Below are 25640 nucleotides of genomic sequence, written 5' to 3'. Positions count from 1 at the left end.
GAATGACCCCAAACCAAACCACCTTTTGACCCCCCTGATCCCCCAGGTTGTTCCTCAGGGAGCAGCCTTGGATTTTCCAGCCCCCTGCCCTGGAACCATCCCCCCCATCCCGAGGGATCTCTCCCAGCCTTTCCCAGCCCGCTCCGTACCGGGAAAGAGTAGATGAAGATCCCCAGGAAGAGCAGCAGGATGAAGAGGAGCATGAGCAGGATCAGCACCCACTTGTACCTCCTCCACAGGATGTACTTGAGGGTCTTGTAGGGGGAGGTGAACCACAGGAAGGAGGTTTCCGGGCGCCTGGAGCCGGGAAAAGTTCAGGTCACGTCAGAGCTTCGCCCTCCTGGGTCCCCAATCCCAGAAGTGGGGCCTGAAAACCCACATCCCTCCGGGAATGAACCACTCATGTCCCTCTTGGTGGTCCAAACCAGACTCCCATCCCTCCTGGACCTCTGGGAATGTCCCACCAATGTCCCTCTTGGTGCTCCAGATCACCCTCCTGATCCTCCTGGACTGTCCCAGTTCCTCCATCCCCCTGGGAATGTCCCTCTTGGTGGTCCAGAACAGCTTCCCATCACTCCTGGACTGTCCCAGCTCCTCCATCCCCCTGGGAATGTTCCACCAAGTCCTCCTTGGTGGTCCAGATCACCCTCCTGACCCCCCTGGACTGTCCCAGCCCCTCCATCCCTCTGGGAATGTCCCACCAATGTCCCTCTTGGTGGTCCAGATCACCCTCCTGACCCCCGTGGACAGTCTCAGCTCCTTCATCCCCCTGGGAATGTCCCACCAACGTCCCTCTTGGAGGTCCAAACCAGACTCCCATCCCTCCTGGACTGTCCCAGTTCCTCCATCCCTCTTGGAATGTCCCAATATCCTCCTTGGTGCTCCAGAACAGCTTCCCACCCCTCCTGGACTGTCCCAGCCCCTCCATCCCTCTGGGAATGTCCCACCAATGTCCCTCTTGGTGGTCCAGATCACCCTCCTGATCCTCCTGGACTGTCCCAGCCCCTCCATCCCTCTGGGAATGTCCCACCAGGTCCTCCCTGGTGCTCCAGACCAGGCTCCCCTTCCCCTGGCCTGTCTCCCTTCCCCCTCCAGTTGAGAACAGAGCCCACCCCAGTACAATCCCAGTCCCCTCCAACTGGGCCCCCCGAATTCCCGGTTGCTCCCCGAGCTCTCCGTGCCCCGGGGGTTGATTTTCCCCTCGGGATGGGCTCACTTGGGCTCCTCCAGCCTGGGGTTCATGTTGGGCTCGTCCCTCCCCATCCCAGCCGGGCGCTCCTCGTGCTCCTGCTCCGCCACGATCTCCAGAGTCATCTCCAGTTTGCCCTGGGGGGGACACGACCAAAACACACTCAGAACCCCAAAAAAGAGGGCAGGGGTGAGAAACGGGTGGAAAACATGGATTGGGGGAAGAAAATCCACTTGGAGCAAAGCCCAGAAACCACCCACGAGGAAAGCAGGGAGAGCCCAGAGATCTCTGAATGGGCCACGGGGGATCCTCCAGGAGATCCCAAATGTCACTGACACCCAAGTTTGGGGAAACCACAGAACCACTGAGGTTGGAAAAGACCTCCAGGATCGTCGAGTCCAACCTGTGACCGATCCCCACCTCGCCAACCAGACCACGGCACTGAGTCCAGCCTTTCCTGATTCCCTGATTCCTGATTTCCCTGAACCCACCTCAGGAGAGTTGTTTTTTCTGTGGAATGACTCCATTCACAGCCTGGACTCCTTTACCTGCATGGAAGCACCACCAAACCCTCGGACAGGACACATTTCCACGTGTCACTGGGACACCTGGAGCCTTTCCCTGGTGCTTCCCGTGACACGAGGTCATCAGGAACAGGGCCTGACACAGAGTCAGGTTCGGTGGCACATCCCAAAATCCACAGCCAAAAAAAAAAACCCCCACAAACCAAGGGATTCCTCCCGAGGGATTTGCACGAGGCTGGCAAATACCCAGGGAAAATTCACAGCCCCAAACTCCATTTGGTGCCCCGACGGTGACGTCCCGCGGGTGCTCGGCCCGGACACCTCCCTCCTCAGAGCTTCCAGGGAAAATCCTGGAATGGTTCGGGGTGGGAAGGGCCTGAAGGATCATCCCACTCCAGACCATGCAGATGTGGAGTCCCACCCCCTGCCACGGGCAGGGACACCTCCCAGGTTGCCCAAGCCCCGTCCAGCCCAGCCTTGGGCACCTCCAGGGATGGGGATTCGGAGTGAATCCCATGGGAACACGTGGAGGGGCCTCCTCACCGCCAGGATCTTCTTGTGGTCCTGCTCAGCCCCACAGGGCCACCAGCCCTTGACAGTTTTCTGCTCAAAGAGGGACACGAAGTGGTTGGAGGACAGGGTGTCATCCACCAGCTCCAGGGAGCACTTCTCAGCCGTCTTGGCAGGTTTGGGCATCCTGTTGAGATCCATCTGGATGGAGCCTGGGAGGAGGAATGTCACAGGTGGGACAGCTCAGTGTAAAGGTCCTTGAAACGTGGCCTCTTTCCCTGAGGGCTCTTTCCTTGTGGCACCTTCCTGATCTCGGGGAGTTTGGGACACCCAGACCCCCCCCAGCTCCAAACCACAACCTCCTCTAGAACAGGTGGCTCCAACCTGGCCTTGGACACTTCCAGGGATCCAGGGGCAGCCACAGCTTCTCTGGGAAATTCATTCCAGGGCCTCCCAATCCTCCCAGCCAGGAATTCCTGCCCAATATCCCATCTGGGACTGGGAAGCCATTCCCTGTGTCCTGTCCCTCCCTGCCTTGTCCCCAGTCCCTCTCCAGCTCTCCTGGAGCCCCTTCAGGCCCTGCCAGGGGCTCTCAGCTCTCCCTGGAGCCTTCTCTTCTCCAGGGGAACCCCCCCAGCTCTCCCAGCCTGGCTCCAGAGCAGAGGGGCTCCAAAATCCTGGAATGGTTTGGGTTGGGAGGGACCTTAAATCCCACCCAGTGCCACCCCCTGCCATGGGCAGGGACACCTTCCCCTATCCCAGGTTGCTCCAAGCCCTGTCCAACCTGGCCTTGGACACTTCCAGGGATCCAGGGACAGCCCCAGCTTTTCCAGGGTCCCCATTTTCCAGGAATTTTTCCCTTCCTGCTGCCCCAGGAGGGATGGAGCCAAAAACCTCCCCCAGCTCACCCAGATAGTCGTCGAAGGAGAACTTGTCGTTGTCCCAGATCTGGAGGATCAGCTGTGGTGGGATCTTGTTTTCTGTCTTGTCCAAGCTCCAGAAATGCTCCTAAAATCCCACCGGGAGAGAAAACCAGAGGAAACAAAAGGATTGTCAGAGGAAGTGGGCAGAGGGAGTGGTTCCTGTCTTCCCATGGAAATCCTGGCGCTCCTGGTGTGTCCTGCCCTGGCTCTGCAGGGCTGGAGCCACAGGACCTCTGGCTCTGGGCAGCTCTTGGATGCTCAGAGGGAAAGCCAGGATGCCTCTGGAAGGGGAGTTATCACCAGTTCATCCCTTAATTTACTGACAATATTTATCCTTTGGATACTCAGAGCTGTCAGAAAGATGGAATTATGGAATTGTTCACGTCAGAAGGGACCTTAAATCCCGCTCAGTCCCACCCAGGGACACCTTCCACTCTCCCAGGTTGCTCCAACCTGGCCTTGGACACTTCCAGGGATTCAGGGGCAGCCACAGCTTCTCTGGGAAACCCATGCCAGGGTCTCCCCACCCTCCCAGCCAGGAATTCCTTCCCAATATCCCATCTATCCCCTGCCCTCTGGCACTGGGAAGCCATTCCCTGTGTCCTGTCCCTCCATCCCTTGTCCCCAGTCCCTGGGCAGCCCCTGCCAAGGCCTGACCACCCTTTCCAGGAGGAAATTCCTCCTGATACCCAAAAAGGGAGCATCAGGACAGAAGGAGAGAGCCCAGAGCACTCCCAGAGCGAGGGTTTGTCATTCCTGGCCCTGCAAAGAGGAGGCAGAGTCAGGCTGGGATTCCTGACCCCCCTCCCAGGGGGTATCCTGGGGGCAATTCCTCCTTCCACACTCAGAAAGGAGCAGATTTAACTAAACCCAGGAACCTCCAGCATTATCCCTGACCCCATAAATCCACAACTCGGATTCATTCCACGGGCCAAGATTAAATAAGAAAGGGGGGGAAAACGTGTCCCACTCCAGGAGAACATAAATATTCCAGCTGGGAGGCTGCAGGAGCTTAAATCCCCCTGGAACTGGTTTCCCTTCCAGAGCTCCCCCTGGCTGGTTGGGTTTCACTGGAGCTCTGTTCCCCCCCCTGGCTCTGGGAAAACGGGCCAGGAATTTTGCACTGGAGCGTTTTATTCCCGGGCTTTAAATATTTTATAATCCAGAAATGAAGCCGATGAAAAGCTCCCTCTCTCCCCCTGTGCTGATGACATTCCTGTCCCTCCCTGCCTTGTCCCCAGTCCCTCTCCAGCTCTCCTGGAGCCCCTTCAGGCCCTGCCAGGGGCTCTCAGCTCTCCCTGGAGCCTTCTCTTCTCCAGGGGAACCCCCCCAGCTCTCCCAGCCTGGCTCCAGAGCAGAGGGGCTCCAGAATCCTGGAATGTTTTGGGTGGGAAGGGACCTTAAATCCCATCCAGTGCCACCCCCTCCCATGGGCAGGGACACTTCCCACTGGAACAAGGGGAAGTTTGGACCAAACTGCCCCTGGATCCCTGGAAGTGTCCAAGGCCAGGCTGGAGCAACCTGGGAGAGAGGAAGGTGTCCCTGCCCATGGGACAAAACTGTCCTGCCCAGAGCCCTGGGAAGTGGGGACAGGGAGAGGCAGGGCTGGGGGAAGGGCAGGGTGGGGAGGGACAATTCCAGGCTGGGGGAGGTTGATGGGTCCCTTTGGAGGCGGCGGAAAATTCACTCTGGGATTAAACGTGAAATTCACTCCGGGATCAAACCGAGCTCTGAAACCCCCCAGAAAAACAAAACCCACGGCCAGAGATTGATTTCCCAGCCCTGGGCAGAGGAAGGGGCTGGAATTATTGTTTGTTTGGGGGTCGTTCTGCAGTCAGGAGGGGGGAGAGATGGGGAGAGGGGAGGCTGGGGGATGTGAATAACGCAGAGGGGAGGAGGGAAAAACCCGCTCCTGTTCCCGGGAAAGTGTTGACAGGGCTGCATTTCTGCCAGGCTGCTTTTGTGCTACGGGATACAGAGTGAGGAGAGACCTGGATTTTTGGGAGGGCAGGAGGCCCCGGGGGGTTGCACCCAGAAATCTGGTCTCACTTCAGCCTGTGCTTGTGGGAGAGCAGCAGGTCCCTCATCCCGGAGCAACTGGACAGGCAGGAGACCCTCCCTGGAGCTCCCAGGATCCCTGAGGCTGGAAAAGCCCTCCCAGCCCATGGATCCACCCTGTGCCTGATCCTACCTTGTCCCCAGCCCAGAGCACTGAGTGCCACGGCCAGGCCTTCCTGGGACACCTCCAGGGCTGGGCACTCCAAACCTCCCTGGGCAGCCCCTGCCAAGGCCTCACCACCCTTTCCAGGGAGAAATTCCTCCTCCTGGCCAACCTGAGCCTCCCCTGGCACAGCTGGAGGCCATTCCCTCTCCTCCTGTCCCTTGCTCCCTGGCAGCAGAGCCCGACCCCCCCTTGGCTTCAACCTCCTTCCAGGGAATTTTAGGGATCCAGAAGGTCCCCCCTGAGCCTCCTTTTCTCCAGGCTGAGCCCCCCCAGCTCCCTCAGCCTCTCCTGCTGCTCCAGCCCCTTCCCAGCTCCCTTCCCTTCCCTGCACACTCTCCAGCCCCTCCATGTCCCTCTGGCCACGATGGTCCCAGACCCGGACACGGCCCCAGCCCATTCCATCTGCTCTGACATTCCCTGCCAACCCTTTCCTGCCCTAAAGACCCTCCTGAGCTCAGCCCTGGCAGCTGCACTCGGCTGCTGCTGGAACCAGGACGTGCAGCTGAACGTTCCCAATCAATTCCAGCCTTTCCCAGCTCCCGGTGCCCGCGGGACGTGGGGGCTGAGCCCTCCCTGTGCCCGGAGATTCCCATCCAGGAATGGGATGGGATTCATTCAGCTGGGATTGCCCTCGGGGCTGTGCCAGGACCACCTGACAGCCCTGCAAGAGCTGGGACCTGCCAGGCTCAGCCCCGGGGATCTGAAGCTGAAAGTTCAGGTTTAGGTGGGATTTTGGGAAAACTCCCTCCTGGGGAGGGTTGTCCAGCCCTGGCAGGGGTGGATCCCCATCCCTGTGGGATTTAACAGCCCTGTGGATGTGGCACTTGGGGACACGGTCAGGGCTGGGGGATGGTTGGATCATCAAATCTTAGGGACACTTGGAGAGCTGGAGAGGGACCTGGGACAAGGGATGGAGGGTCAGGACACAGGGAATGGCTTCAAACTGGAAAAACAGAGATTTGAGTGGGATGTTGGGGAGGAATTCTTCCTGTGAGGGTGGGGAGGGGCTGGGATGGAATTCCAGAGAAGCTGTGGCTGCCCCTGGATCCCTGGAAGTGTCCAAGGCCAGGCTGGACCTGGGCTAGTGGGAGGTGTCCCTGCCCAGGGCAGGGGGTGGCACTGGATGGGTTTGTGGTCCCTTCCCACCCAAACCATTCCAGGATTCCATGAATCCCTAAAGGGGAACACAGGCTGTGGTGACATGGAGGGGCTGAATTCCACCACTCCAACAGCAGGGCTGTGGAACGAGGGGATCCTCCAGGCCCCTTCCCACCCCAACCATCCCACAATTCCGCGATTCCCGCTCCCTCCCTCCACCCCAACGGGAGCAAACAGCGGGGAGAGGTCGGGAATCCCTGGGAGATCCAACCCCAGCCGGGGGCAGGTGCCTTTGAGCAGCTCCCACTTGCCCCGGGGGCGGTTTTGATTTAAATTCCAACTCCCAGGGCCTGCATTTCCAACCAGGGCTCTCCCAGCAGCGCTTTTAATGAGGGGGGAGTTCAAACAGCACCCGGGGAGATCAAACCCAGGCCCCCGGACACAACCCTTCATTAGTCCTGCCTTGCCAGGGGCCTTTTACAAGCTGTTTATTTTCGGAGCCATGTGCTGGGAGGGGGAAGCAAATCCCAGCACAGTGGGATGGATTTGCTTAAAGGGTTTATAGGGGCAGGGTTTGGCTTTTCCAGAGGGGGATAATTGGACGTGGAACGCGCCGTTCCCGGGATCTGGTGGACGTGAGGCGTGAAATGGGCACGGCTGGGAGTCCTGTCTGCCTGGAGAGGCCCCTCTGGGAGCTGGGCAGTGGCTGGGATGGGGGGTTGGAGGGGCTGGGATGGGGGGTTGGAGTGGCTGGGATGGGGGATTGGATGGGATGGGGGATTGGATGGGATGGGGGGTTGGAGGGGCTGGGATGGGGGATTGGAGTGGCTGGGATGGGGGGTTGGAGTGGTTGGGATGGGGGATTGGAGTGGTTGGGATGGGGGATTGGATGGGATGGGATGGGGGATTGGAGTGGCTGGGATGGGGGATTGGAGTGGCTGGGATGGGGGGTTGGAGGGGCTGGGATGGGGGATTGGAGTGGCTGGGATGGGGGGTTGGAGTGGTTGGGATGGGGGATTGGAGTGGCTGGGATGGGGGATTGGATGGGATGGGATGGGGGATTGGAGTGGCTGGGATGGGGGATTGGAGTGGCTGGGATGGGGGGTTGGAGGGGCTGGGATGGGGGATTGGAGTGGCTGGGATGGGGGGTTGGCTGCGATGGGGGATTGGAGTGGTTGGGATGGGGGGTTGGAGTGGCTGGGATGGAGGATTGGCTGGGATGGGGGATTGGCTCGGGGGTTTTTCCAAGCCAAGTGGCACAAACTCAGGTGGGATGGGGGGGTCCCAGCGGGTTTGGGGGTTTGGGGGATGGTCCCAGTGCAACAGGGACGTTTGGGCAACACTCACTCCATGAGGCTGAGCTCACAGGAGCCAGGGAGGGAGCAGAGATCACGGGATCACAGAATCCCAGGATCCCTGAGGCTGGAAAAGCCCTCCCAGCCCGTGGATCCCCCCCGTGCCCGATGCCCACCTTGTCCCCCAGCCCAGAGCACTGAGTGCCACGTCCTGTCATTCCATGGGCACCTCCAGGGCTGGGCACTCCAAACCTCCCTGGGCAGCCCCTGCCAAGGCCTCACCACCCTTTCCAGGAGGAAATTCCTCCTCACAGGATGGAATCACACCTTCCTCACGGGATGAAGGCTCAGGGGTGGGTGGCTGCAGTTGGAGCCTCCGGGGAGGTGTCACAAGCAGGACCAAGTCTGGGCAGGCAGGACTGTCCCTGCTGCCCACACCCCCCAGCGATCCTGGAATGCCTCATGGAATGCTTTGGGTTGGAAGGGACCTTAAAGATCATCCAACTCCAACCCCCTGCCGTGGGATCAGCACATTCCACTACAATCCCACTCCTCTTACTCCTTTAATCCTCCTAATCCAGGTGAGGAGCAGGAAATTTAAGGGAACAGATCTCCTTCCCCTGCAGCCTTCTGTGCCCGATTTTCCCTAATTTCCGTTATTTCCATAATTTCCACTGTTTTCACTGGCATTATCCCACACACCCCAAACCAATCCCTGTTTCCTTCCCTCCACGAAATTCCCACATTCGACCATCCCGTTGCACCAAGTGATCCAAGGAACACCAGGAGCAATAACAGGTGGAGGAATCACATCCATTTGTGCCTTCCCAAGTGAGGAACTCCCTATCAGACCAATCTTCTCCCTGAACCCCAAACCAAAGCTTTTCTTCCCCTCAGTGGTACATCCCAACCCGTGTTCCCCTCAGGAATTTGGAGGCAGCTCCTTCCTTTCCCTCCTCCTTAGCCCAGCTGGGAAGCTCTTGCACAGGAAGACACCCACGATTCCATGGGGGAGGCCAGAGGTTCCCACCCAACCATTCCCATGGGAACGCCCTCTCCAGACCAACCAAGCCACCCTGGAAGTTCACCTGGAGAGCGCTTGGCCACCGCTGCACCAACACCCATCCTTGCCCAGCCCAGAGGGGTCCTTCCCGGGCGGATCCCCCTCTCCAAACCCCTCCCAAAAACCCACCTCTAATCCCGACCCCGCCAACGCGGATCCTTCACACCCATTCCCCAGTTCAAACTGGGACACCATGGCAAGGTGAGCCTTGCACAGCTCCGGCTGGGAAGGTCCCAGACACCAATTCCACCCCGGAATTCCCGGGAGAAGGCGGGAGTCCCTCCCTGCAGGCCGCTCACCTTCCTCGCCACGTGGCACACCTGCTCGGCCGGCAGGTAGTCGAAGGGGAAGACGAACCTCCAGTTGAAGTTGCCCTCTCCCCCCATGGACCTGTAGTGCACATCTGTCTTCTGCTTGTTCTCCTCGTGCCCCACCAACCACCTGCAAAAGCACAGACAGAACCCGTGGAAAACCGGGAACGCGCCGAGGATTCGGGAATTCCCGGCGCAGAGGACGCGAGCGGGAAAGGGGATGTTCCCCTCATCCCTGCTGGGGTTCCTTTTTCCCAGCTGAGTTCTGCAGCTGCTGGAGTTCTTATTTCCCTTTCCAGGGTTTCCAAGGTGCTCCCCACTCTTAGGTCTCTACGTGTCCATACTGTCATGGGAGCATCCAAGAGATCCAAAGGAAAATGAGGTCTTCAAACAGCTCTGAGCCCAGTGGGGACGCGCCTTCCAAAAAAATGGATCTGCCCATGGAGAGGGGTGGATCCATCCATGGAGAGGTTTGGATCCATCCATGGAGAGGTCTGGATTCATCCATGGAGAGGGGTGGATCCATAGCTGGAGACAGGTGGATCCATCCATGGAGAGGTTTTGATCCACGCATGGAGAGGGTGGATCCATTCATAGAGAGATTTGGATCCCTCTGTGGAGAAGTTCGGATCCATCCATGGAGAGGTTTGGATCCCTCCAGGGAGAGGATGGATCCATGTCTGGAGAGGGGTGGATCCATCCATGGAGAGGGTCGATCCATAGCTATAGAGGTTTGGATCTATTTATGGAGAGAGATGGATCCATCATTGGAGAGGTTTGGATCCATGCATGGAGAGATTTGGATCCCTTCATGGAGAAGTTTGGATCTATCCATGGAGAGGTTTGCATCCATCCAGGAAGAGGGTGGAACCATCCATGGAGAGGGTGGATCCATCATTGAAGAGGGGTGGATTCATCCATGGAGAGATTTGGATCCCTCCGTGGAGAAGTTTGGATCCATCCATGGAGAGAGGAGGATCCATCATTGGAGAGGTTTGGATCCATCCATGGAGAAGGGTGGATCCATCCATGGAGAAGGGTGGATCCATAGCTGGAGACAGGTGGATCCATCCATGGAGAGGTTTGGATCCCTCCAGGGAGAGGATGGATCCATGTCTGGAGAAGTTTGGATCCATCCATGGAGAGGGTGGATCCATTCATGGAGAGGTGTGATGGTTCATCCCAGCAGGATCCACGTCCATCCCAGCAGGATCCACATCCATCCCAGCAGGATCCACGTCCATCCCAGCAGGATCCACGTCCATCCCAGCAGGATCCACATCCATCCCAGCAGGATCCATGTCCATCCCAGCAGGATTCACGTCCATCCCAGCAGGATCCACGTCCATCCCAGCAGGATCCATGTCCATCCCAGCAGGATCCACATCCATCCCAGCGGGATCCATGTCCATCCCAGTGGGATCCACATCCATCCCAGCAGGATCCACGTCCATCCCAGTGGGATCCATGTCCATCCCAGCAGGATCCACGTCCATCCCAGCAGGATCCATGTCCATCCCAGCAGGATCCACATCCATCCCAGCAGGATCCACATCCATCCCAGCAGGATCCGTGCCCACCCCCACCACGTTGCTCCAAGCCCCGTTTTCCCCCTTTCCCGCTGTTCCCACTCTGGAATCCGGGCTCCCCGGGGTGGGAGGACTGACCCTTTGACGTAGATGTCGCTCATCTTCTCCCCGGTGACGCTCAGGTCGTCCAGGATCACGTCCCTGGTGTTCCAGATGATGCAGCGCAGGTAGAACCTGGAAACCCGGAGAACCCGGGAACAGCCGGCGTGAGCAGCTGGGAACATCAGTCCCTTCCCACCCGGGCAGCCGGTCCTGCCATGAGCCATCATTCCCTGGGGATGATCCCACATGGGAACCTCAGTCCCTTCCCACCTGGGCAGCCAGTCCTGCCATGAGCCATCATTCCCTGGGGATGATCCCACATGGGAACCTCAGGCCCATCCCACTCAGGCAGCTGGTCCTGCCACCAGCCCTCATTCCCTGGGGACAATCCCATGTGGGAACTTCAGTCCCTTCCCACTCAGGCAGCCGGTCCTGCCACGAGCTGTCATTCCCTGGAGATGATCCCATATGGGAACATCAGTCCCTTCCCACCTGGGCAGCCAGTCCTGCCACCAGCCATCATTCCCTGGGGATGATCCCACATGGGAATCTCAGTCCCTTCCCACCTGGGCAGCCAGTCCTGCCACGAGCTGTCATTCCCTGGGAATGATCCCACATGGGAACCTCAGTCCCTTCCCACCCGGGCAGCCAGTCCTGCCATGAGCCATCATTCCCTGGGGACAATCCCATGTGGGAAGGTGAATTCCATCCCACCCAGGCAGCCAGTCCTGCCACCAGCCCTCATTCCCTGGGGATGATCCCACATGGGAAGGTGAATCCCATCCCACCCGGGTAGCCAGTCCTGCCACAAGCTGTCATTACTTGGAGATGATCCCATATGGGAATCTCAGTCCCTTCCCACCCGGGCAGCCGGTCCTGCCACCAGCCCTCATTCCCTGGGGACAATCCCACATGGGAAGGTGAATCCCATCCCACCTGGGCAGCCAGTCCTGCCACGAGCTGTCATTCCCTGGGGATGATCCCACATGGGAAGGTGAATCCCATCCCACCCAGGCAGCCGGTCCTGCCATGAGCTGTCATTCCCTGGGGATGATCCCATATGGGAATCTCAGTCCCTTCCCACCTGGGCAGCCGGTCCTGCCATGAGCCATCATTCCCTGGGGACAATCCCACATGGGAAGGTGAATTCCATCCCACCCAGGCAGCTGGTCCTGCCACCAGCCCTCATTCCCTGGAGATGATCCCATATGGGAACTTCAGTCCCTTCCCACCCAGGCAGCTGGTCATGAGCCCTCATTCCCTGGAGATGATCCCATATGGGAACCTCAGCCCCTTCCCACCTGGACAGCCAGTCCTGCCATGAGCCATCATTCCCTGGGGATGATCCCACATGGGAACCTCCATTCCATCCCACCCAGGCAGCTGGTCCTGCCATGAGCCGTCATTCCCTGGGAATGATCCCATGTGGGAAGGTGAATCCCTTCCCACCCAGGCAGCCAGTCCTGCCACCAGCCATCATTCCCTGGGGACAATCCCACATGGGAAGGTGAATCCCATCCCACCCAGGCAGCCAGTCCTGCCACCAGCCCTCATTCCCTGGGGATGATCCCATATGGGAAGGTGAATCCCATCCCACCCGGGTAGCCGGTCCTGCCACAAGCTGTCATTCCTTGGAGATGATCCCATATGGGAACCTCAGTCCCTTCCCACCTGGACAGCCAGTCCTGCCACGAGCCCTCATTCCCTGGGGACAATCCCACATGGGAAGGTGAATCCCATCCCACCTGGGCAGCCTGCCGTCATTCCCTGGGGACGATCCCACGTGGGAAGGTGAATCCCATCCCACCTGGGCAGCCTGCCGTCATTCCCTGGGGACAATCCCATGTGGGAAGGTGAATCCCATCCCACCTGGGCAGCCTGCCGTCATTCCCTGGGGACGATCCCACATGGGAAGGTGAATCCCACCCAACCCGGGCAGCCGGTCCTGCCACCAGCTGTCATTCCCTGGGGACAATCCCACGTGGGCAGGTGAATCCCACCCTCCGGGCTCCCCAAAGAGCAGGGGCTGGTCCCTCATCCCCCCCCGGGAAGTGCCCGGTTACCTCTTGGCTTTGCGGGGGCTGATGTTGAAAGGGGGCCCGGGATGCCCCAGGGATTTGGGGAACAGATCCACCCACATCTGCAGCTTTCCCTGCGGGGACAGAACAACCCGTGAGCCCGAGGAGCCTCCAGCTGGGTCACCTCGGTGACAACCAGAGGGGCACAGAGAGAACCCCACGCGCTCCGGAATTCCTGCGATGAGAGGGAAGGATTCCCTCATGGAAAAGTGCCCTTAAATAAGATAAAATAAAATAATATAAAAGAGAATAAAATAAAATAAAATAGTGTAGACTGCAACAGAATAAAATATAAAAATATATAAAATAAAATAAAAATAAAATAAAATAAAATAAAATAATGTAATATAAAAGAGAATAAAATAAAATAAAATAGTGTAGACTACAACAGAATAAAATATAAAAATATATAAAATAAAATAAAAATAAAATAAAATAATATAATATAAAAGAGAATAAAATAAAATATAGACTACAACAGAATAAAATATAAAAATATATAAAATAAAATAAAAATAAAATAAAATAATGTAATATAAAAGAGAATAAAATAAAATATTATAGAATACAATAGAATAAAATTCAAAAAAATATAATATAAAATAAAAATAAAATAAAGATAATAAAATAGAATAATATAAAAGAGAATAAAATAAAATAAAATAGTATAGACTACAACAGAATAAAATATAAAAATATATAAAATAAAATAAAAATAAAATAAAATAAAATAATGTAATATAAAAGAGAATAAAATAAAATATTATAGACTACAACAGAATAAAATATAAAAATATATAAAATAAAATAAAAATAAAATAAAATAATGTAATATAAAAGAGAATAAAATAAAATATTATAGAATACAATAGAATAAAATTCAAAAAAATATAATATAAAATAAAAATAAAATAAAGATAATAAAATAAAGATAATAAAATAAAGATAATAAAATAGAATAATATAAAAGAGAATAAAATAAAATAAAATAGTATAGACGACGATAGAATAAATTAAAATATAAAATAAATATAAAATAAAAAATAAAATAAATGAAGATAAATAAAGATAAAAAAATTAAAATATAAAAAATATAAAGAGAAAATAAAGAGAAAAAATAGAATAATATAAAAGATAATAAAATAAAAAAAAACAAAATAAAAAAAATGAAGATAAAATAAAATAAAGAAAAAATAACATAAATACAATTAAAAAATGAAATAAAATAAAATAAAATAAAAATAAAATAAAGATAATAAAATAGAATAATATAAAAGAGAATAAAATAAAATAGTATAGAATAAAACAGAGTAAAATAAAAAATATAAAAAATATATATTAAATAAAAAATAAAATAAGATAAAATAAAGATAAAATAAATTAAAATATAAAAAATATAAAATAAAGATAAAATAAAGTTAAAATAAAATAGAATAATATAAAAGAGAATAAAATAAAGTAAAAACAAAATAAAATAAAATGAAGATAAAACAACATAAAAACAAAATAAAACAAAGTAAAATGAAGATAAAATAAAATAAAGAGAAAATAAAAATAAAATTAAGATAAAATAAAAAAATAAAATAAAAAACAATAAAAATAAAATAGATAATAAAATAGAATAAGATAAAAGAGAATAAAATAAAATAGGATAGAATAAAATAGAATAAAATAAAATATAAAATAAATATAAAATAAAAAATAATATAAATGAAGATAAAATTGAGATAAAATAAATTGAAATACAAAAAATATAAAATAAAGATAAAATAAAATAGAATAATACAAAAGAGAATAAAATAAAATAGTATAGAATAAAATAGAATAAAATAAAATACAATATAAAATAAATATAAAATAAAAATAAAATGAAGATAAAATAGAGATAAAATAAATTAAAATATAAAAAATATAAAATAGACAGGAAATAAGGGTAAAATAAAATAGAATAATATAAAAGAGAATAAAAGAGAATAAAATAAAATAAAAATTAAATAAAAATAAAATAAAATAAAAATTAAATAAAATAAAAATGAAATAAAATAAAATAAAGATAGAGATAAATTTCAAAACGTGAGGCACAGCTGCAGGGGGCTGGAATCCCTGTCACCCCTGTTCCCCCATCCCATTCCCACCTGAGGGATGCCAGGCTGCAGGGGGCTGCAATCCCAATCCCAATCCCATTCCCACCTGAGGGATGCCAGGCTGCAGGGGCTGCAATCCCAATCCCAATCCCAATCCCACCTGAGGGATGCCAGGCTGCAGGGGGCTGCAATCCCAGTTCCCCCATCCCATTCCCACCTGAGGGATGCCAGGCTGCAGGGGCTGCAATCCCAATCCCAATCCCATTCCCACCTGAGGGATGCCAGGCTGCAGGGGGCTGCAATCCCAATCCCAATCCCATTCCCACCTGAGGGATGCCAGGCTGCAGGGGGCTGCTCAGCCGCCGCGTCTCCACGTGCTCGGGCACCAGCCCCTGGTCCCGCAGTGCCAGCAGTGCCAGCCGCTCCTCCACCGGCCCCAGGTGCGGGTTCGGGGCCTTCCCGTCCTCTGCCGAGGGCAAAGAACAGCAGGAATGGCTTTGGGATGGTTTTGGGATGGCTTTGGGATGGCCCAGGGATCACCACCAGCCTCGGGGAGAGGGGCAGAGCCTCCGTTCCCAAAGCCACCACCACAAACCCCCCTGGGCACAGCTGGGCCACCCCACGGCCAAGTCCCGTTCCCACGCCCTTCTCCCACAGGCAACCCCCCCCCCCAGATGGGAGAGGGACCTGCTGGGAGCCTCATCCAACCACCCCAACCCAGGGCAGGGGGACAGCACAAGGACCGGGCTGAAGGACATGGAAAGGAGACCCCAGGCTTGGATCCCACTCCAGGGTTCAGGGCTCCTAAAGCCACAGGAATTGGGGGGCAGGGTCCCCAGCAGCCCCCCAGCCCACGCTGCTGCTCTGCTGATCCCACCCCCACCAGAGGGTTATCCCATCATTCCAACCCATCCAGGATCTTCTCCTGGGCAGAGGAATGAGCTCCCAAGAGGATCCCATTTCTTCTCTGCTGGGTTGGGGATGAAAGACAGAAAGGAGAGGGGGAGGAAGGCCCTGGAGGCACCACCAGCACAGCTTGGTGGCTGATCCTGCTTCCTCTTCCACCCCAGTCCCTGCTCCACCCCTCCCTGCTCCCATGGGATAGCTGTGGTCCTTCAAGGGAATGGGCCAGGACATGGCAGCCACGGTGGATGCTTCCACCTGGAAGCATCTCCTGCTCCTCACCTGCTCCATCCATCCATCCACCCACCCATCCATCCATCCATCCACCCATCCATCCATCCATCCATCCACCCATCCATCCATCCCTGTATCCATCCCTCCATCCCTCCATCCCTCCATCCATCCATCCATCCACCCATCCACCCATCCATCCATCCATCCATCCATCCATCCATCCATCCATCCATCCACCCATCCATCCATCCATCCATCCATCCATCCATCCATCCATCCATCCATCCACCCATCCACCCATCCACCCATCCATCCACCCCTCCATCCATCCACCCATCCACCCATCCCTCCATCCATCCACCCATCCACCCATCCCTCCATCCATCCATCCATCCATCCATCCCTCCATCCATCCCTTCATCCATCCCTTCATCCATCCATCCATCCCTCCATCCCTCCATCCCTCCATCCATCCATCCACCCATCCATCCATCCCTCCATCCATCCATCCACCCCTCCATCCCTCCATCCATCCCTCCATCCATCCACCCATCCATCCATCCATCCCTCCATCCATCCATCCCTCCATCCATCCCTCCATCCATCCCTCCCTCCATCCATCCCTCCATCCATCCATCCATCCATCCACCCATCCATCCATCCCTCCATCCATCCATCCCTCCACCCATCCCGGTACTCGGATGTCCAACCCGGCCTTGGCTGTGCCTGCTCCAGCCTCCCCATCCCATTCCATGATTCCATACCAGTTGGACAGGATGAGCCATCCCTGGCAGGGGCTGCCCAGGGAGGTGGTGGAGTCCCCACCCCTGGAGGTGTCCAAGGAATGACGGGATGTGACACTTGGACAAGGTGGGGATTGGCCACACTGGACTCAGTGACCTGGGAGCTCTTTTCCAACCTTAACGATCCCGGGATTTCACGATCCCAAAGCTCTTTCCCAGCCTAAAAGACTCTCTGGTTCTACGAATCCAAGCTGGATGATTCCAAGTGCCAGGCTGGGGAGGGAGCAGGACCTCACCCCAACCCCACTGCCCTTCCAGGACCTTGGGCATAAAACGCTATCCCATAAACGCTATCCCATAAACGCTGTCCCATAAACGCTGTCCCATAAATGCTATCCCATAAATGCTATCCCATAAACACCATTCCAGCTCTGCCAGACCCAGGTGACACATCCCAGCTCCTTTCCTGGCAGAGTGCTTCCCTCCAGCCATCTGGGCTCCATCCCAGCCATTCCCAGGCACTGGGAAGCTGGACTGTGCTGGGACCGGGGGGGCAACCAGTCCCCCTCGGGAACTACAGCCGGGAATTGTGGGATGAGGGGTTGGGGGGGTGTGGGGTGAGGGGCCGGGGGGGTGTGAGATGAAGGCTGGGGGTTCTGGGATGAAGGACTGGGAGAGTGGTGGGATGAGGGGCTGGGGGGTTGTGGGATGAGAGTCGGGGGGTGTGGGATGAGGGGTCAGGTGGTGTGGGATTAAGGCTGGGGGTTGTGGGATGAGGGCCTGGGAGAGTAGTGGGATGAGGGTCCAGGGGGGTTGTGGGATGAGGGGTTGGGGGGGTGTGGGATGAGGGGCTGGGGGGTTGTGGGATGAGGGAACAGGGGGGTTGTGGGATGAGGGGCTGGGGAGTTGTGGGATGAGGGTCAGGGAATGGTAGGATGAGGGGCCGGGGGGCTGTGGGATGAGGGTCCAGGGGGGGTGTGGGATGAAGGTTGGGGGTTCTGGGATGAAGGACTGGGAGAGTAGTGGGATGAGGGGCCGGGGGGGTTGTGGGATAAAGGATCGGGGGGGGTGGGATGAGGGGTGGGGGGGCTGTGGGATGAAGGCTGGGGGTTCTGGGATGAGGGGCTGGGGGTTCTAGGATGAAGGACCGGGAGAGTAGTGGGATGAGGGGCCAGAAGGTGTGGGATGAGGGGTCAGGGGGTGTGGGATGAAGGCTGGGGGGGTTGTGGGATGAGGGGCTGGCAGTGTTGAGGGATAAGGTGGGGGGGGATTGTGGGATGAGGGCTGGGGGGGGGTGAGATGAGGGGCTGGTGGTGTTGTGGGATGAGGGGAGGGGGAGTTGTGGGATGAGGGGAGGGGGAGTTGTGGGATGAAGGGTGGGGGTTGTGGGCTGAGGGGCTGGTGGTGTTGTGGGCTGAGGGGCCGGGGCAGACGCTTGTAAAAGCCCTGCTGTGGTTTCCTGGCCCAGCCCAGCCCAGCCCAGCTCACAGCTGGTTCCCAGATCTCCTCCAGGTCAAGCTCCACACTTTGTTCTGCTCTTTGAACTCGCTGCCATTAAAGCAGAGGGAGGTGACAGGTAGGGGGTGGCACGGGGGGGACCCGCTGCTCCAACACCTCCCCAGCCCCAGCTGAAATCTCCTGCTTCCCTCCTCCTCCTCCTCCTCTTCCTCCTCCTCAGGGAGAACCAGGAATTTAGACCTCGATTCCCAAGAGCAGGAGAGGGATCAGTGCTGGGCTGTGCCCTGTTTTGTGCCTCTGACGACCCCCCTGATGTGGTGGCCCCAACACTGCCAAAATAAAATTTGACAGGGGATATTGGGAAGGAATTCCTGGCTGGGAGGGTGGGGAGGCCCTGGAATAAATTTCCCAGAGAAGCTGTGGCTGCCCCTGGATCCCTGGAAGTGTCCAAGGCCAGGCTGGAGCAGCCTGGGCTAGTGGAAGGTGTCCCTGCCCGTGGTTAAACGGGATGATCTTTAAGGTCCCTTCCCACCCAAACCATTCCATGATGCCCCCGGGGCCTGAACCCCCCTTTTATGCCTTAAAGCAGAGTTTTCTCACAGAGGCAGCTCCTGCCCCAAGGGTGTGGGTCAGAGGGGCACCAGGTGATGCCCAGGGTGGTCAAAGGGTCAGTGCTGGGGTGGTCAAGGGGTGGTTCTTGTGCAAACAAGAAAACACCTCCCCAGGTCTGGGAGATATTCCCGGATAGGGCAGAGGTTGGTTTTGCCCTTCCAGCTGCCCCCTGAGCCCTGAGGTGATCCCTGGGCACCGTGTGTGTGATCCTGTCTCCATCTAGTGACCCAAAACGAGATTCCTCCAGCAGCTGGAACATCAGGCTGGAGCTTCTCAGCCCAGGATGGACTTCAGAGCTCCCCCAGCCCAGGGAAGTCACCCAAGGTCAACGTTCCTGTGGCTGCACTGCAGGTCTGGGTTCAATCCCAGGGTTTGGGGCACGGCCAAGCCTGGGAATGGTGCAGATCCAAGCTGGCCAGGGAGGTGGGGAGGATGGGGATGTGCCCACCAGCCTGTTCTGGCCTCCATGGTACCCCCCCCATGAGCTCCAGCTCCATCCCTTGCTCTGGACGAAGGAAACTCCGCTATCCCAGAAGCTCCCAGTGCCCTTACCCTGCTCAGACAGGACGTACTCCCGATCCCTGAAGATGATCCGGTCGGATTTGTAGGTGGGAGCCTTGTAGCTGTGCTGCAGGGAGAAGAGGTGGAGCAGCTGGGAAGGGCGGAGCTGGTCCCGCCACTGGTTGGGCCCGGAGCTGAAACCAAACAGGACCACGGGGTTATGGAACGGGTTGGGTTGGAAAGGCCTTCAAAACCATCCAGTTCCAGGGGCAGGGGACACCTTCCACCATCCCAGGTTGCTCCAACCAGGTCCTGGACACTCCCAGGGATGGGGCATCACCACCTTCCCCGGGCAGGCTGTGCGTGGGGAGCATCCCCAGCTCGCTGTGCCCGGGAGACACCGGGGGCGTGACGGGACCTCCCCAAGGATTTCCACGTTATTTGCCCCATTTGGGGCTCCTGGAGGAGAACCAGCACTAGGGGAAGTGTAGGTGCCCCTGGGGATCCCCTGGTGCCCCCCCAGAGCCCCCCAGGGCCGGTACCCACACGCAGTAGGTCTGGGGCAGCCCGCAGCGCGCCCCGTAGCGCGACAGGAACCGGTTCTCCAGGTCGATGATGGTCTCCCCGATCTTCTCGTCCTTGGACAGCAGGTCGTAGTCGTACAGGGCCACCCGCAGGTCCTTCTCCAGGGGCAGGGTGCAGCTCAGCTCGAACATCCTGCAGGGGTGGGAGACGTGGGTGGGATGGGGGAGCCCTGGGAGGGACCCACTGCCCATCCCAACACCCCATTGGGATGGACCCACTCCCCATCCCAACACATCAGTGGGAATGGGAATGGACCCACTGCCCATCCCAACAGCCCAGTGGGATGGACCCACTCCCCATCCCAACACCCCAGTGCCAGTGGGAACAGACCCACTCCCCATCCCAACACCCCAGTGGGATGGACCCACTCCCCATCCCAACACATCAGTGGGATGGACCCACTGCCCATCCCAACACCCCATTGGGATGGACCCACTCCCCATCCCAACACATCAGTGGGAGGGACCCACTCCCCATCCCAACACCCCATTGGGATGGACCCACTCCCCATCCCAACACCCCAGTGCCAGTGGGAACAGACCCACTCCCCATCCCAGCACCCCAGTGGGATGGATTCACTCCCCATCCCAACACACCAGTGGGATGGACCCACTCCCCATCCCAACATCCCAATGGAATGGATCCACTCCCCATCCCAACATCCCAGTGCCAGTGGGAACAGACCCACTCCCCATCCAACATCCCAATGGAATGGACCCACTCCCCATCCCAACACCCCAGTGGGATGGACCCACTCCCCATCCCAACCCCCCAGTGCCAGGGTTGTGTCGTGCTGGCTCAGTTTATCATGGAATCATGGAATGGTTTGAGTCGGGAGGGATCTGAAAGCTCATCCAGTTCCACCCAGGGACACCTTCCACGAGCCCAAGTTGCTCCAACCTGGCCTTGGACACTTCCAGGGATCCAGGGGCAGCCACAGCTTCTCTGCCCAACCTGTGCCAGGGCCTCCCCACCCTCCCAGCCAGGAATTTCATCCCAATATCCCATCTAATCTCATCTCCCTGTCCATCCTGCTTTGCTGGGAAGGTGTCACTGGCAGCCTGAACTGGCAGGAGCTGCCTCAGGAAACCATGTTCATGGATAATTCTTTTCCAAGGCATCCCACTTGGAGGTGTCCCGTCCCACAGCCCCAAACAGGTCTCCATCCCTCCCATTTTTCCTCCAGACATCCAACCAAATCCCCTAAACGAGGAGCAGAAGTTCCCTGGACTCCCTCTCCCACCGGTGGGACGGGGATTATCCCTCCCCAAGGGAATTCCAGGTCTGAACAACCCTCCTGGTGTGTCCAGTGACGACGGAGCAGAGCCAGTTCCACAGCTCGGAATTCCCAGGGGGAAGACGAACAAGAGCCAAGGGAATCGTGGAATGGTTTGGATGGGAGGAACCTTAAAATCCATTGGGATGGGAGGAACCTTAAAATCCATTGGGATGGGAGGAACCTTAAAATCCACTGGGATGGGAGGAACCTTAAAATCCACTGGGATGGGAGGAACCTTAAAATCCACTGGGATGGGAGGAACCTTAAAATCCCTCTAATTCCACCCCCTGCCACGGGCAGGGACACCTTCCACTATCCCAGGTTGCTCCAAGGCTCATCCAGCCTTGAGTGCAGGTCGGAACGGGAAGCTCTGGCTCATCCAGCACAATTCCCTTGATGTGACACAAAAAAACTCCCCTGGATCCCCAAGTGAATCCACACTCACTTCCCAAAGACAGGCTCCAGGGTGCAGGGCAGGTAATTCTCCTGGTCGTTGATGGATTTCTTTCCCACGGAAATCTTCACGTAGGGATCGCACTGGGGGGGGGACAAGAGACAGGGAATCATGGAATGGGGTGGGAAGGACCTGAAATCCCACCCAGTCCCACCCCGGGCCAGGATGCTCCAAACCCCACCCCTCTCACGGTTCCAGCAATCCTGGGAAATCAGCGTTCCTTTAAAAAGGGGGTAAATTAACTCAAGGGCAAGGACAAAAAAGTCGGGAAAACGATCCAACGGCACCCAAAAGATCCCACCCAGCTCAAGGCCAGGGACCCCCCATCCCGAAAAAATTCCCTGGAAAAAACACCTGGCACCAGTTCCTCGTCGCTTTTCCCGGATTTGCCTTTTCCTGGAGATTTTTTTTATAAGGAATGGATGGAAAAGCACCGGTCAGGGAATGGCACCGGACACTCGGGATTCCCCAGGAGAATTCCCAGCCCAGGGGGTCAAATTCGGGTCAGTTTGGGGGTTTTTGGTGTGAAAAAAGAGCCTTTTTTCCATTTATTTTTAATCCCCAGGAGTCACTTCTGGGAGATTCCCAAGGACTGGAAAAACTTCATTCCAAACCCATTTTCAAAAACCGGGCGGGTTCAAAAGCAGTTTCATTTCCTTCATACATTTTTTTCATGTATTTCATACAGATTTCACACTTTTCATATTTTTTTTATATTTCATATATATTTCATATATATTTCATATATATTTTATATATATATAATTTCTTATTTTTCCTATATATATTTCATATCTATTTCATATATTTCATGTATATAATATTTTTCATATATTTCTCTTATATATTTAATATATTTCATATCTGTATTATTTCCCCCCTGTATTTCACATCTATTCCTTCACCTATTCAAATATCTCCCATCGTTTTCCTTAATTTTTCCCCTGTTTCCCAGTGGGAACAAGGACGGTTAAAAAGGATCTTTCCCTGAGATATTTTTTTTTGGGGGGGGGGGGGGCAAAGTGACCCAAAGTGAAAAAAAAAATAGAATACAATAGTATAGAATAGAATAAAATAGTATAGAATAGAATAAAATAGTATAGAATAGAATAAAATAGGATAGTGTAGAATAAAATAAAATAGTATGGAATAAAATAGTATGGAACAGAATAAAATAAAATAGTATAGAATAAAATAAAATAAAATAAAATAAAATAAAATAAAATAAAAGTGTAGAAAATAATAGTGTAGAATAAAATAAAATAGTATAGAATAAAATAAAATAAAATAGAATAAAATAAAATAGTATAGTATAGAATAAAATAAAATTAAAAAAGTGTAGAATAAAATAAAATAAAATAAAATAAAATAGTAGAATAAAATAATAGTGTAGAATAAAAAAAATAGTCTAGAATAAAATAAAATAAAATAGTATAGAATAAAAAATGAAATAGTCTAGAATAAAATAAAATAAAATAGTATAGAATAAAATTAAATAAAAGTCTAGAAAAAAAATAAAATAGTATAGAATAAAATAAAATAAAATAAAATAAAATAAAATAAAATAAAATAAAATAAAATAAAATAAAATAAAATAAAGACCCAACTGCCTTTTTGCCTTAAATTTTCCTTCCGCACTGGCAAAGGAATTCCTGGGAAAGAGAGAATTTTGTCGCCCTTTGGCACCAAAATCCCCAAAAAAACCCGCCAAAAAGCCAAAACTCCTTTCCACATTTGAACTAACCCTACGGAAAAATCCCTGTGGGAGGAGGAAGAGTCGGCTCTGCCATTCCCAGAGTCCAACGGAGGCAGAAGAGAGGGACAGATCCCTGAATTTTAAGCGGAATCGGCGGATTTTGGTCGATTTTAATCAACCTGTCCCAAGATTCCACCCCCGGCTCCAGCCCGGAGCCCATTCCCACCGGGATCCCGGGATACTGGGATACCTTCCCGTTGGGGTCCTTGGGCTGCAGGTCGAAGGCCCTGACGATGTAGACCCGGAGCAGACACTCCTGGAGGCCCCGTGCCGGGAGCTGCCGGAACTGCCGGGGCGGCGCCGGCACACGCGGGTCCTCGGGAAGGGGGTAGATCCTGAAGGAACCCTGGGAAGGACACGGGAGGTCAGGAGCCATGGGCGTCCCAAATGGATGATGGAATGGATTATGGAATTGTGGGATGGGATGGGTTGGGCTGGGCTGGGTTGGGTTGGGTTGGGATGGGATGGGATGGGTTGGGTTGGGATGGGATGGGTTGGGATGGGATGGGTTGGGATGGGGTGGGATGGGTTGGGATGGGTTGGGTTGGGATGGGATGGGTTGGGATGGGATGGGATGGGTTGGGATGGGATGGGATGGGATGGGTTGGGATGGGATGGGTTGGGATGGGTTGAGTTGGGTTGGGTTGGGATGGGATGGGTTGGGATGGGACGGGTTGGGTTGGGATGGGATGGGTTGGGTTGGGATGGGATGGGTTGGGTTGGGTTGGGTTGGGATGGGTTGGGTTGGGTTGGGTTGGGATGGGATGGGTTCGGATGGGATGGGTTGGGTTGGGTTGGGTTGGGATGGGTTGGGTTGGGATGGGATGGGATGGGATGGGTTGGGTTGGGTTGGGTTGGGTTGGGATGGATTGGGTTGGGATGGGATGGGTTGGGTTGGGATGGGATGGGATGGGTTGGGTTGGGTTGGGTTGGGAGGGACCTGAGAGGTCATCTTGGGCCAGTGTGGGAAGGGACACCTCCCACTATCCCGGGGGCTCCAGCCTGGCCTTGGACACTCCCAGGGATCCAGGGGCAGCCACAGCTTCTCTGGGCAACCTGGGAATGTCATCCCAGGCCCTCACCACCATCCCAGCCAGGAATTCCTTCCCGATATCCCACCTAACCCTGCCCTCTGGCAGTTTGAAGCCAGAATGGATTCATGGAACCATGGACTGGGTTGGGATGGGAGAGACCTTAAATCCCATCCAGTTCCACCCAGGGACACCTTCCACCATCCCAGGTTGCTCCAAGCCCTGTCCAGCCTGGCCTTGGACACTTCCAGGGATCCAGGGGCAGCCACAGCTTCTCTGGGAACTCCATCCCAGCCCCTCCCCACCCACACAGCCAGGAATTCCTTCCCAATATCCCACCCAAATCTCCCCTTTTCCAGTGGGAAGCCATTCCCTGTGTGCTGTCCCTCCCTCCCTTGTCCCCAGTCCCTCTCCAGCTCTCCTGGAGCCCCTTCAGGCCCTGCCAGGGGCTCTCAGCTCTCCCTGGAGCCTTCTCTTCTCCAGGGGAACCCCCCCAGCTCTCCCAGCCTGGCTCCAGAGCAGAGGGGCTCCCGAATCCTGGAATGGTTTGGGTGGGAAGGGACCTTAAAGATCCAGTTCCACGGGCAGGGACACCTTCCTCTCTCCCAGGCTGCTCCAACCTGGCCTTGGATGCTCCCAGGGCTGGGCCAACCCAGCTCCTGGAATTCCTGTCATTCCCGGCCCCCTGGAATGGTTTGGGTGGGAAGGGCCCTCCCGGCCCCCCCAATTCCAGGCATTTGGAGTCACTCCCACCTTGAACTCCCCCACGACCGAGGGGTCGTCGCCGCAGTCGCGGCTGCGGCCCCGGAGCAGGGGGAAGGTGTGGCAGAAGTCGCAGAGGTGCTCGAACTCCTCCAGCTCCTCCAGCTCCGTCTCGTAGACCTGCAGGGACAGACGGGATAGGGATCAGTCCCGGGAAACCCCCCCCAGGGAAAAAATCCCGGATCTCCCACCCCCGCCGCCCCCGGGATGGGGATGGAGAGTCTGGCGACCCTACAATAAACACCAGCCCATCCCAAAGGGCTCCTCCGGGGTTTCCCACCAGAAAAATCCTGCTGGGAACGTTTTCCTTGAGGGCAGGAAAGGTCTTGTCCCGTTTTAGCCCTGCTGGGGCCTGGGGGTTAAATCCTGCCCGGTTTTCCTTGTTCCCAAAC

The 25640-nt window shown here is 54.2% G+C and overlaps 1 protein-coding gene across 1 annotated transcript; it reads right to left on the bottom strand.

Annotated features, from left to right (window-relative positions):
- Positions 1-22: 22 nt before the first annotated feature.
- Positions 23-25383, bottom strand: LOC135408428 (dysferlin-like; the record flags this gene model as incomplete). Its single annotated transcript, XM_064643578.1, has 13 exons — positions 23-297; positions 1217-1326; positions 2257-2435; positions 3132-3231; positions 9126-9267; positions 10805-10900; positions 12832-12920; positions 15257-15396; positions 19433-19575; positions 19928-20098; positions 21691-21782; positions 23646-23801; positions 25240-25383. Coding segments are annotated over 13 exons (1837 nt in total), but the record flags the coding sequence as incomplete, so codon positions are not given.
- Positions 25384-25640: the final 257 nt, after the last annotated feature.

Source organism: Pseudopipra pipra, unplaced genomic scaffold, assembly GCF_036250125.1.
Source record: "Pseudopipra pipra isolate bDixPip1 unplaced genomic scaffold, bDixPip1.hap1 HAP1_SCAFFOLD_467, whole genome shotgun sequence".
Taxonomy (NCBI): domain Eukaryota; kingdom Metazoa; phylum Chordata; class Aves; order Passeriformes; family Pipridae; genus Pseudopipra; species Pseudopipra pipra.
The sequence above is the reverse complement of the archived record's forward strand: the minus strand, read 5'-3'. Positions and strand labels throughout refer to the sequence as shown.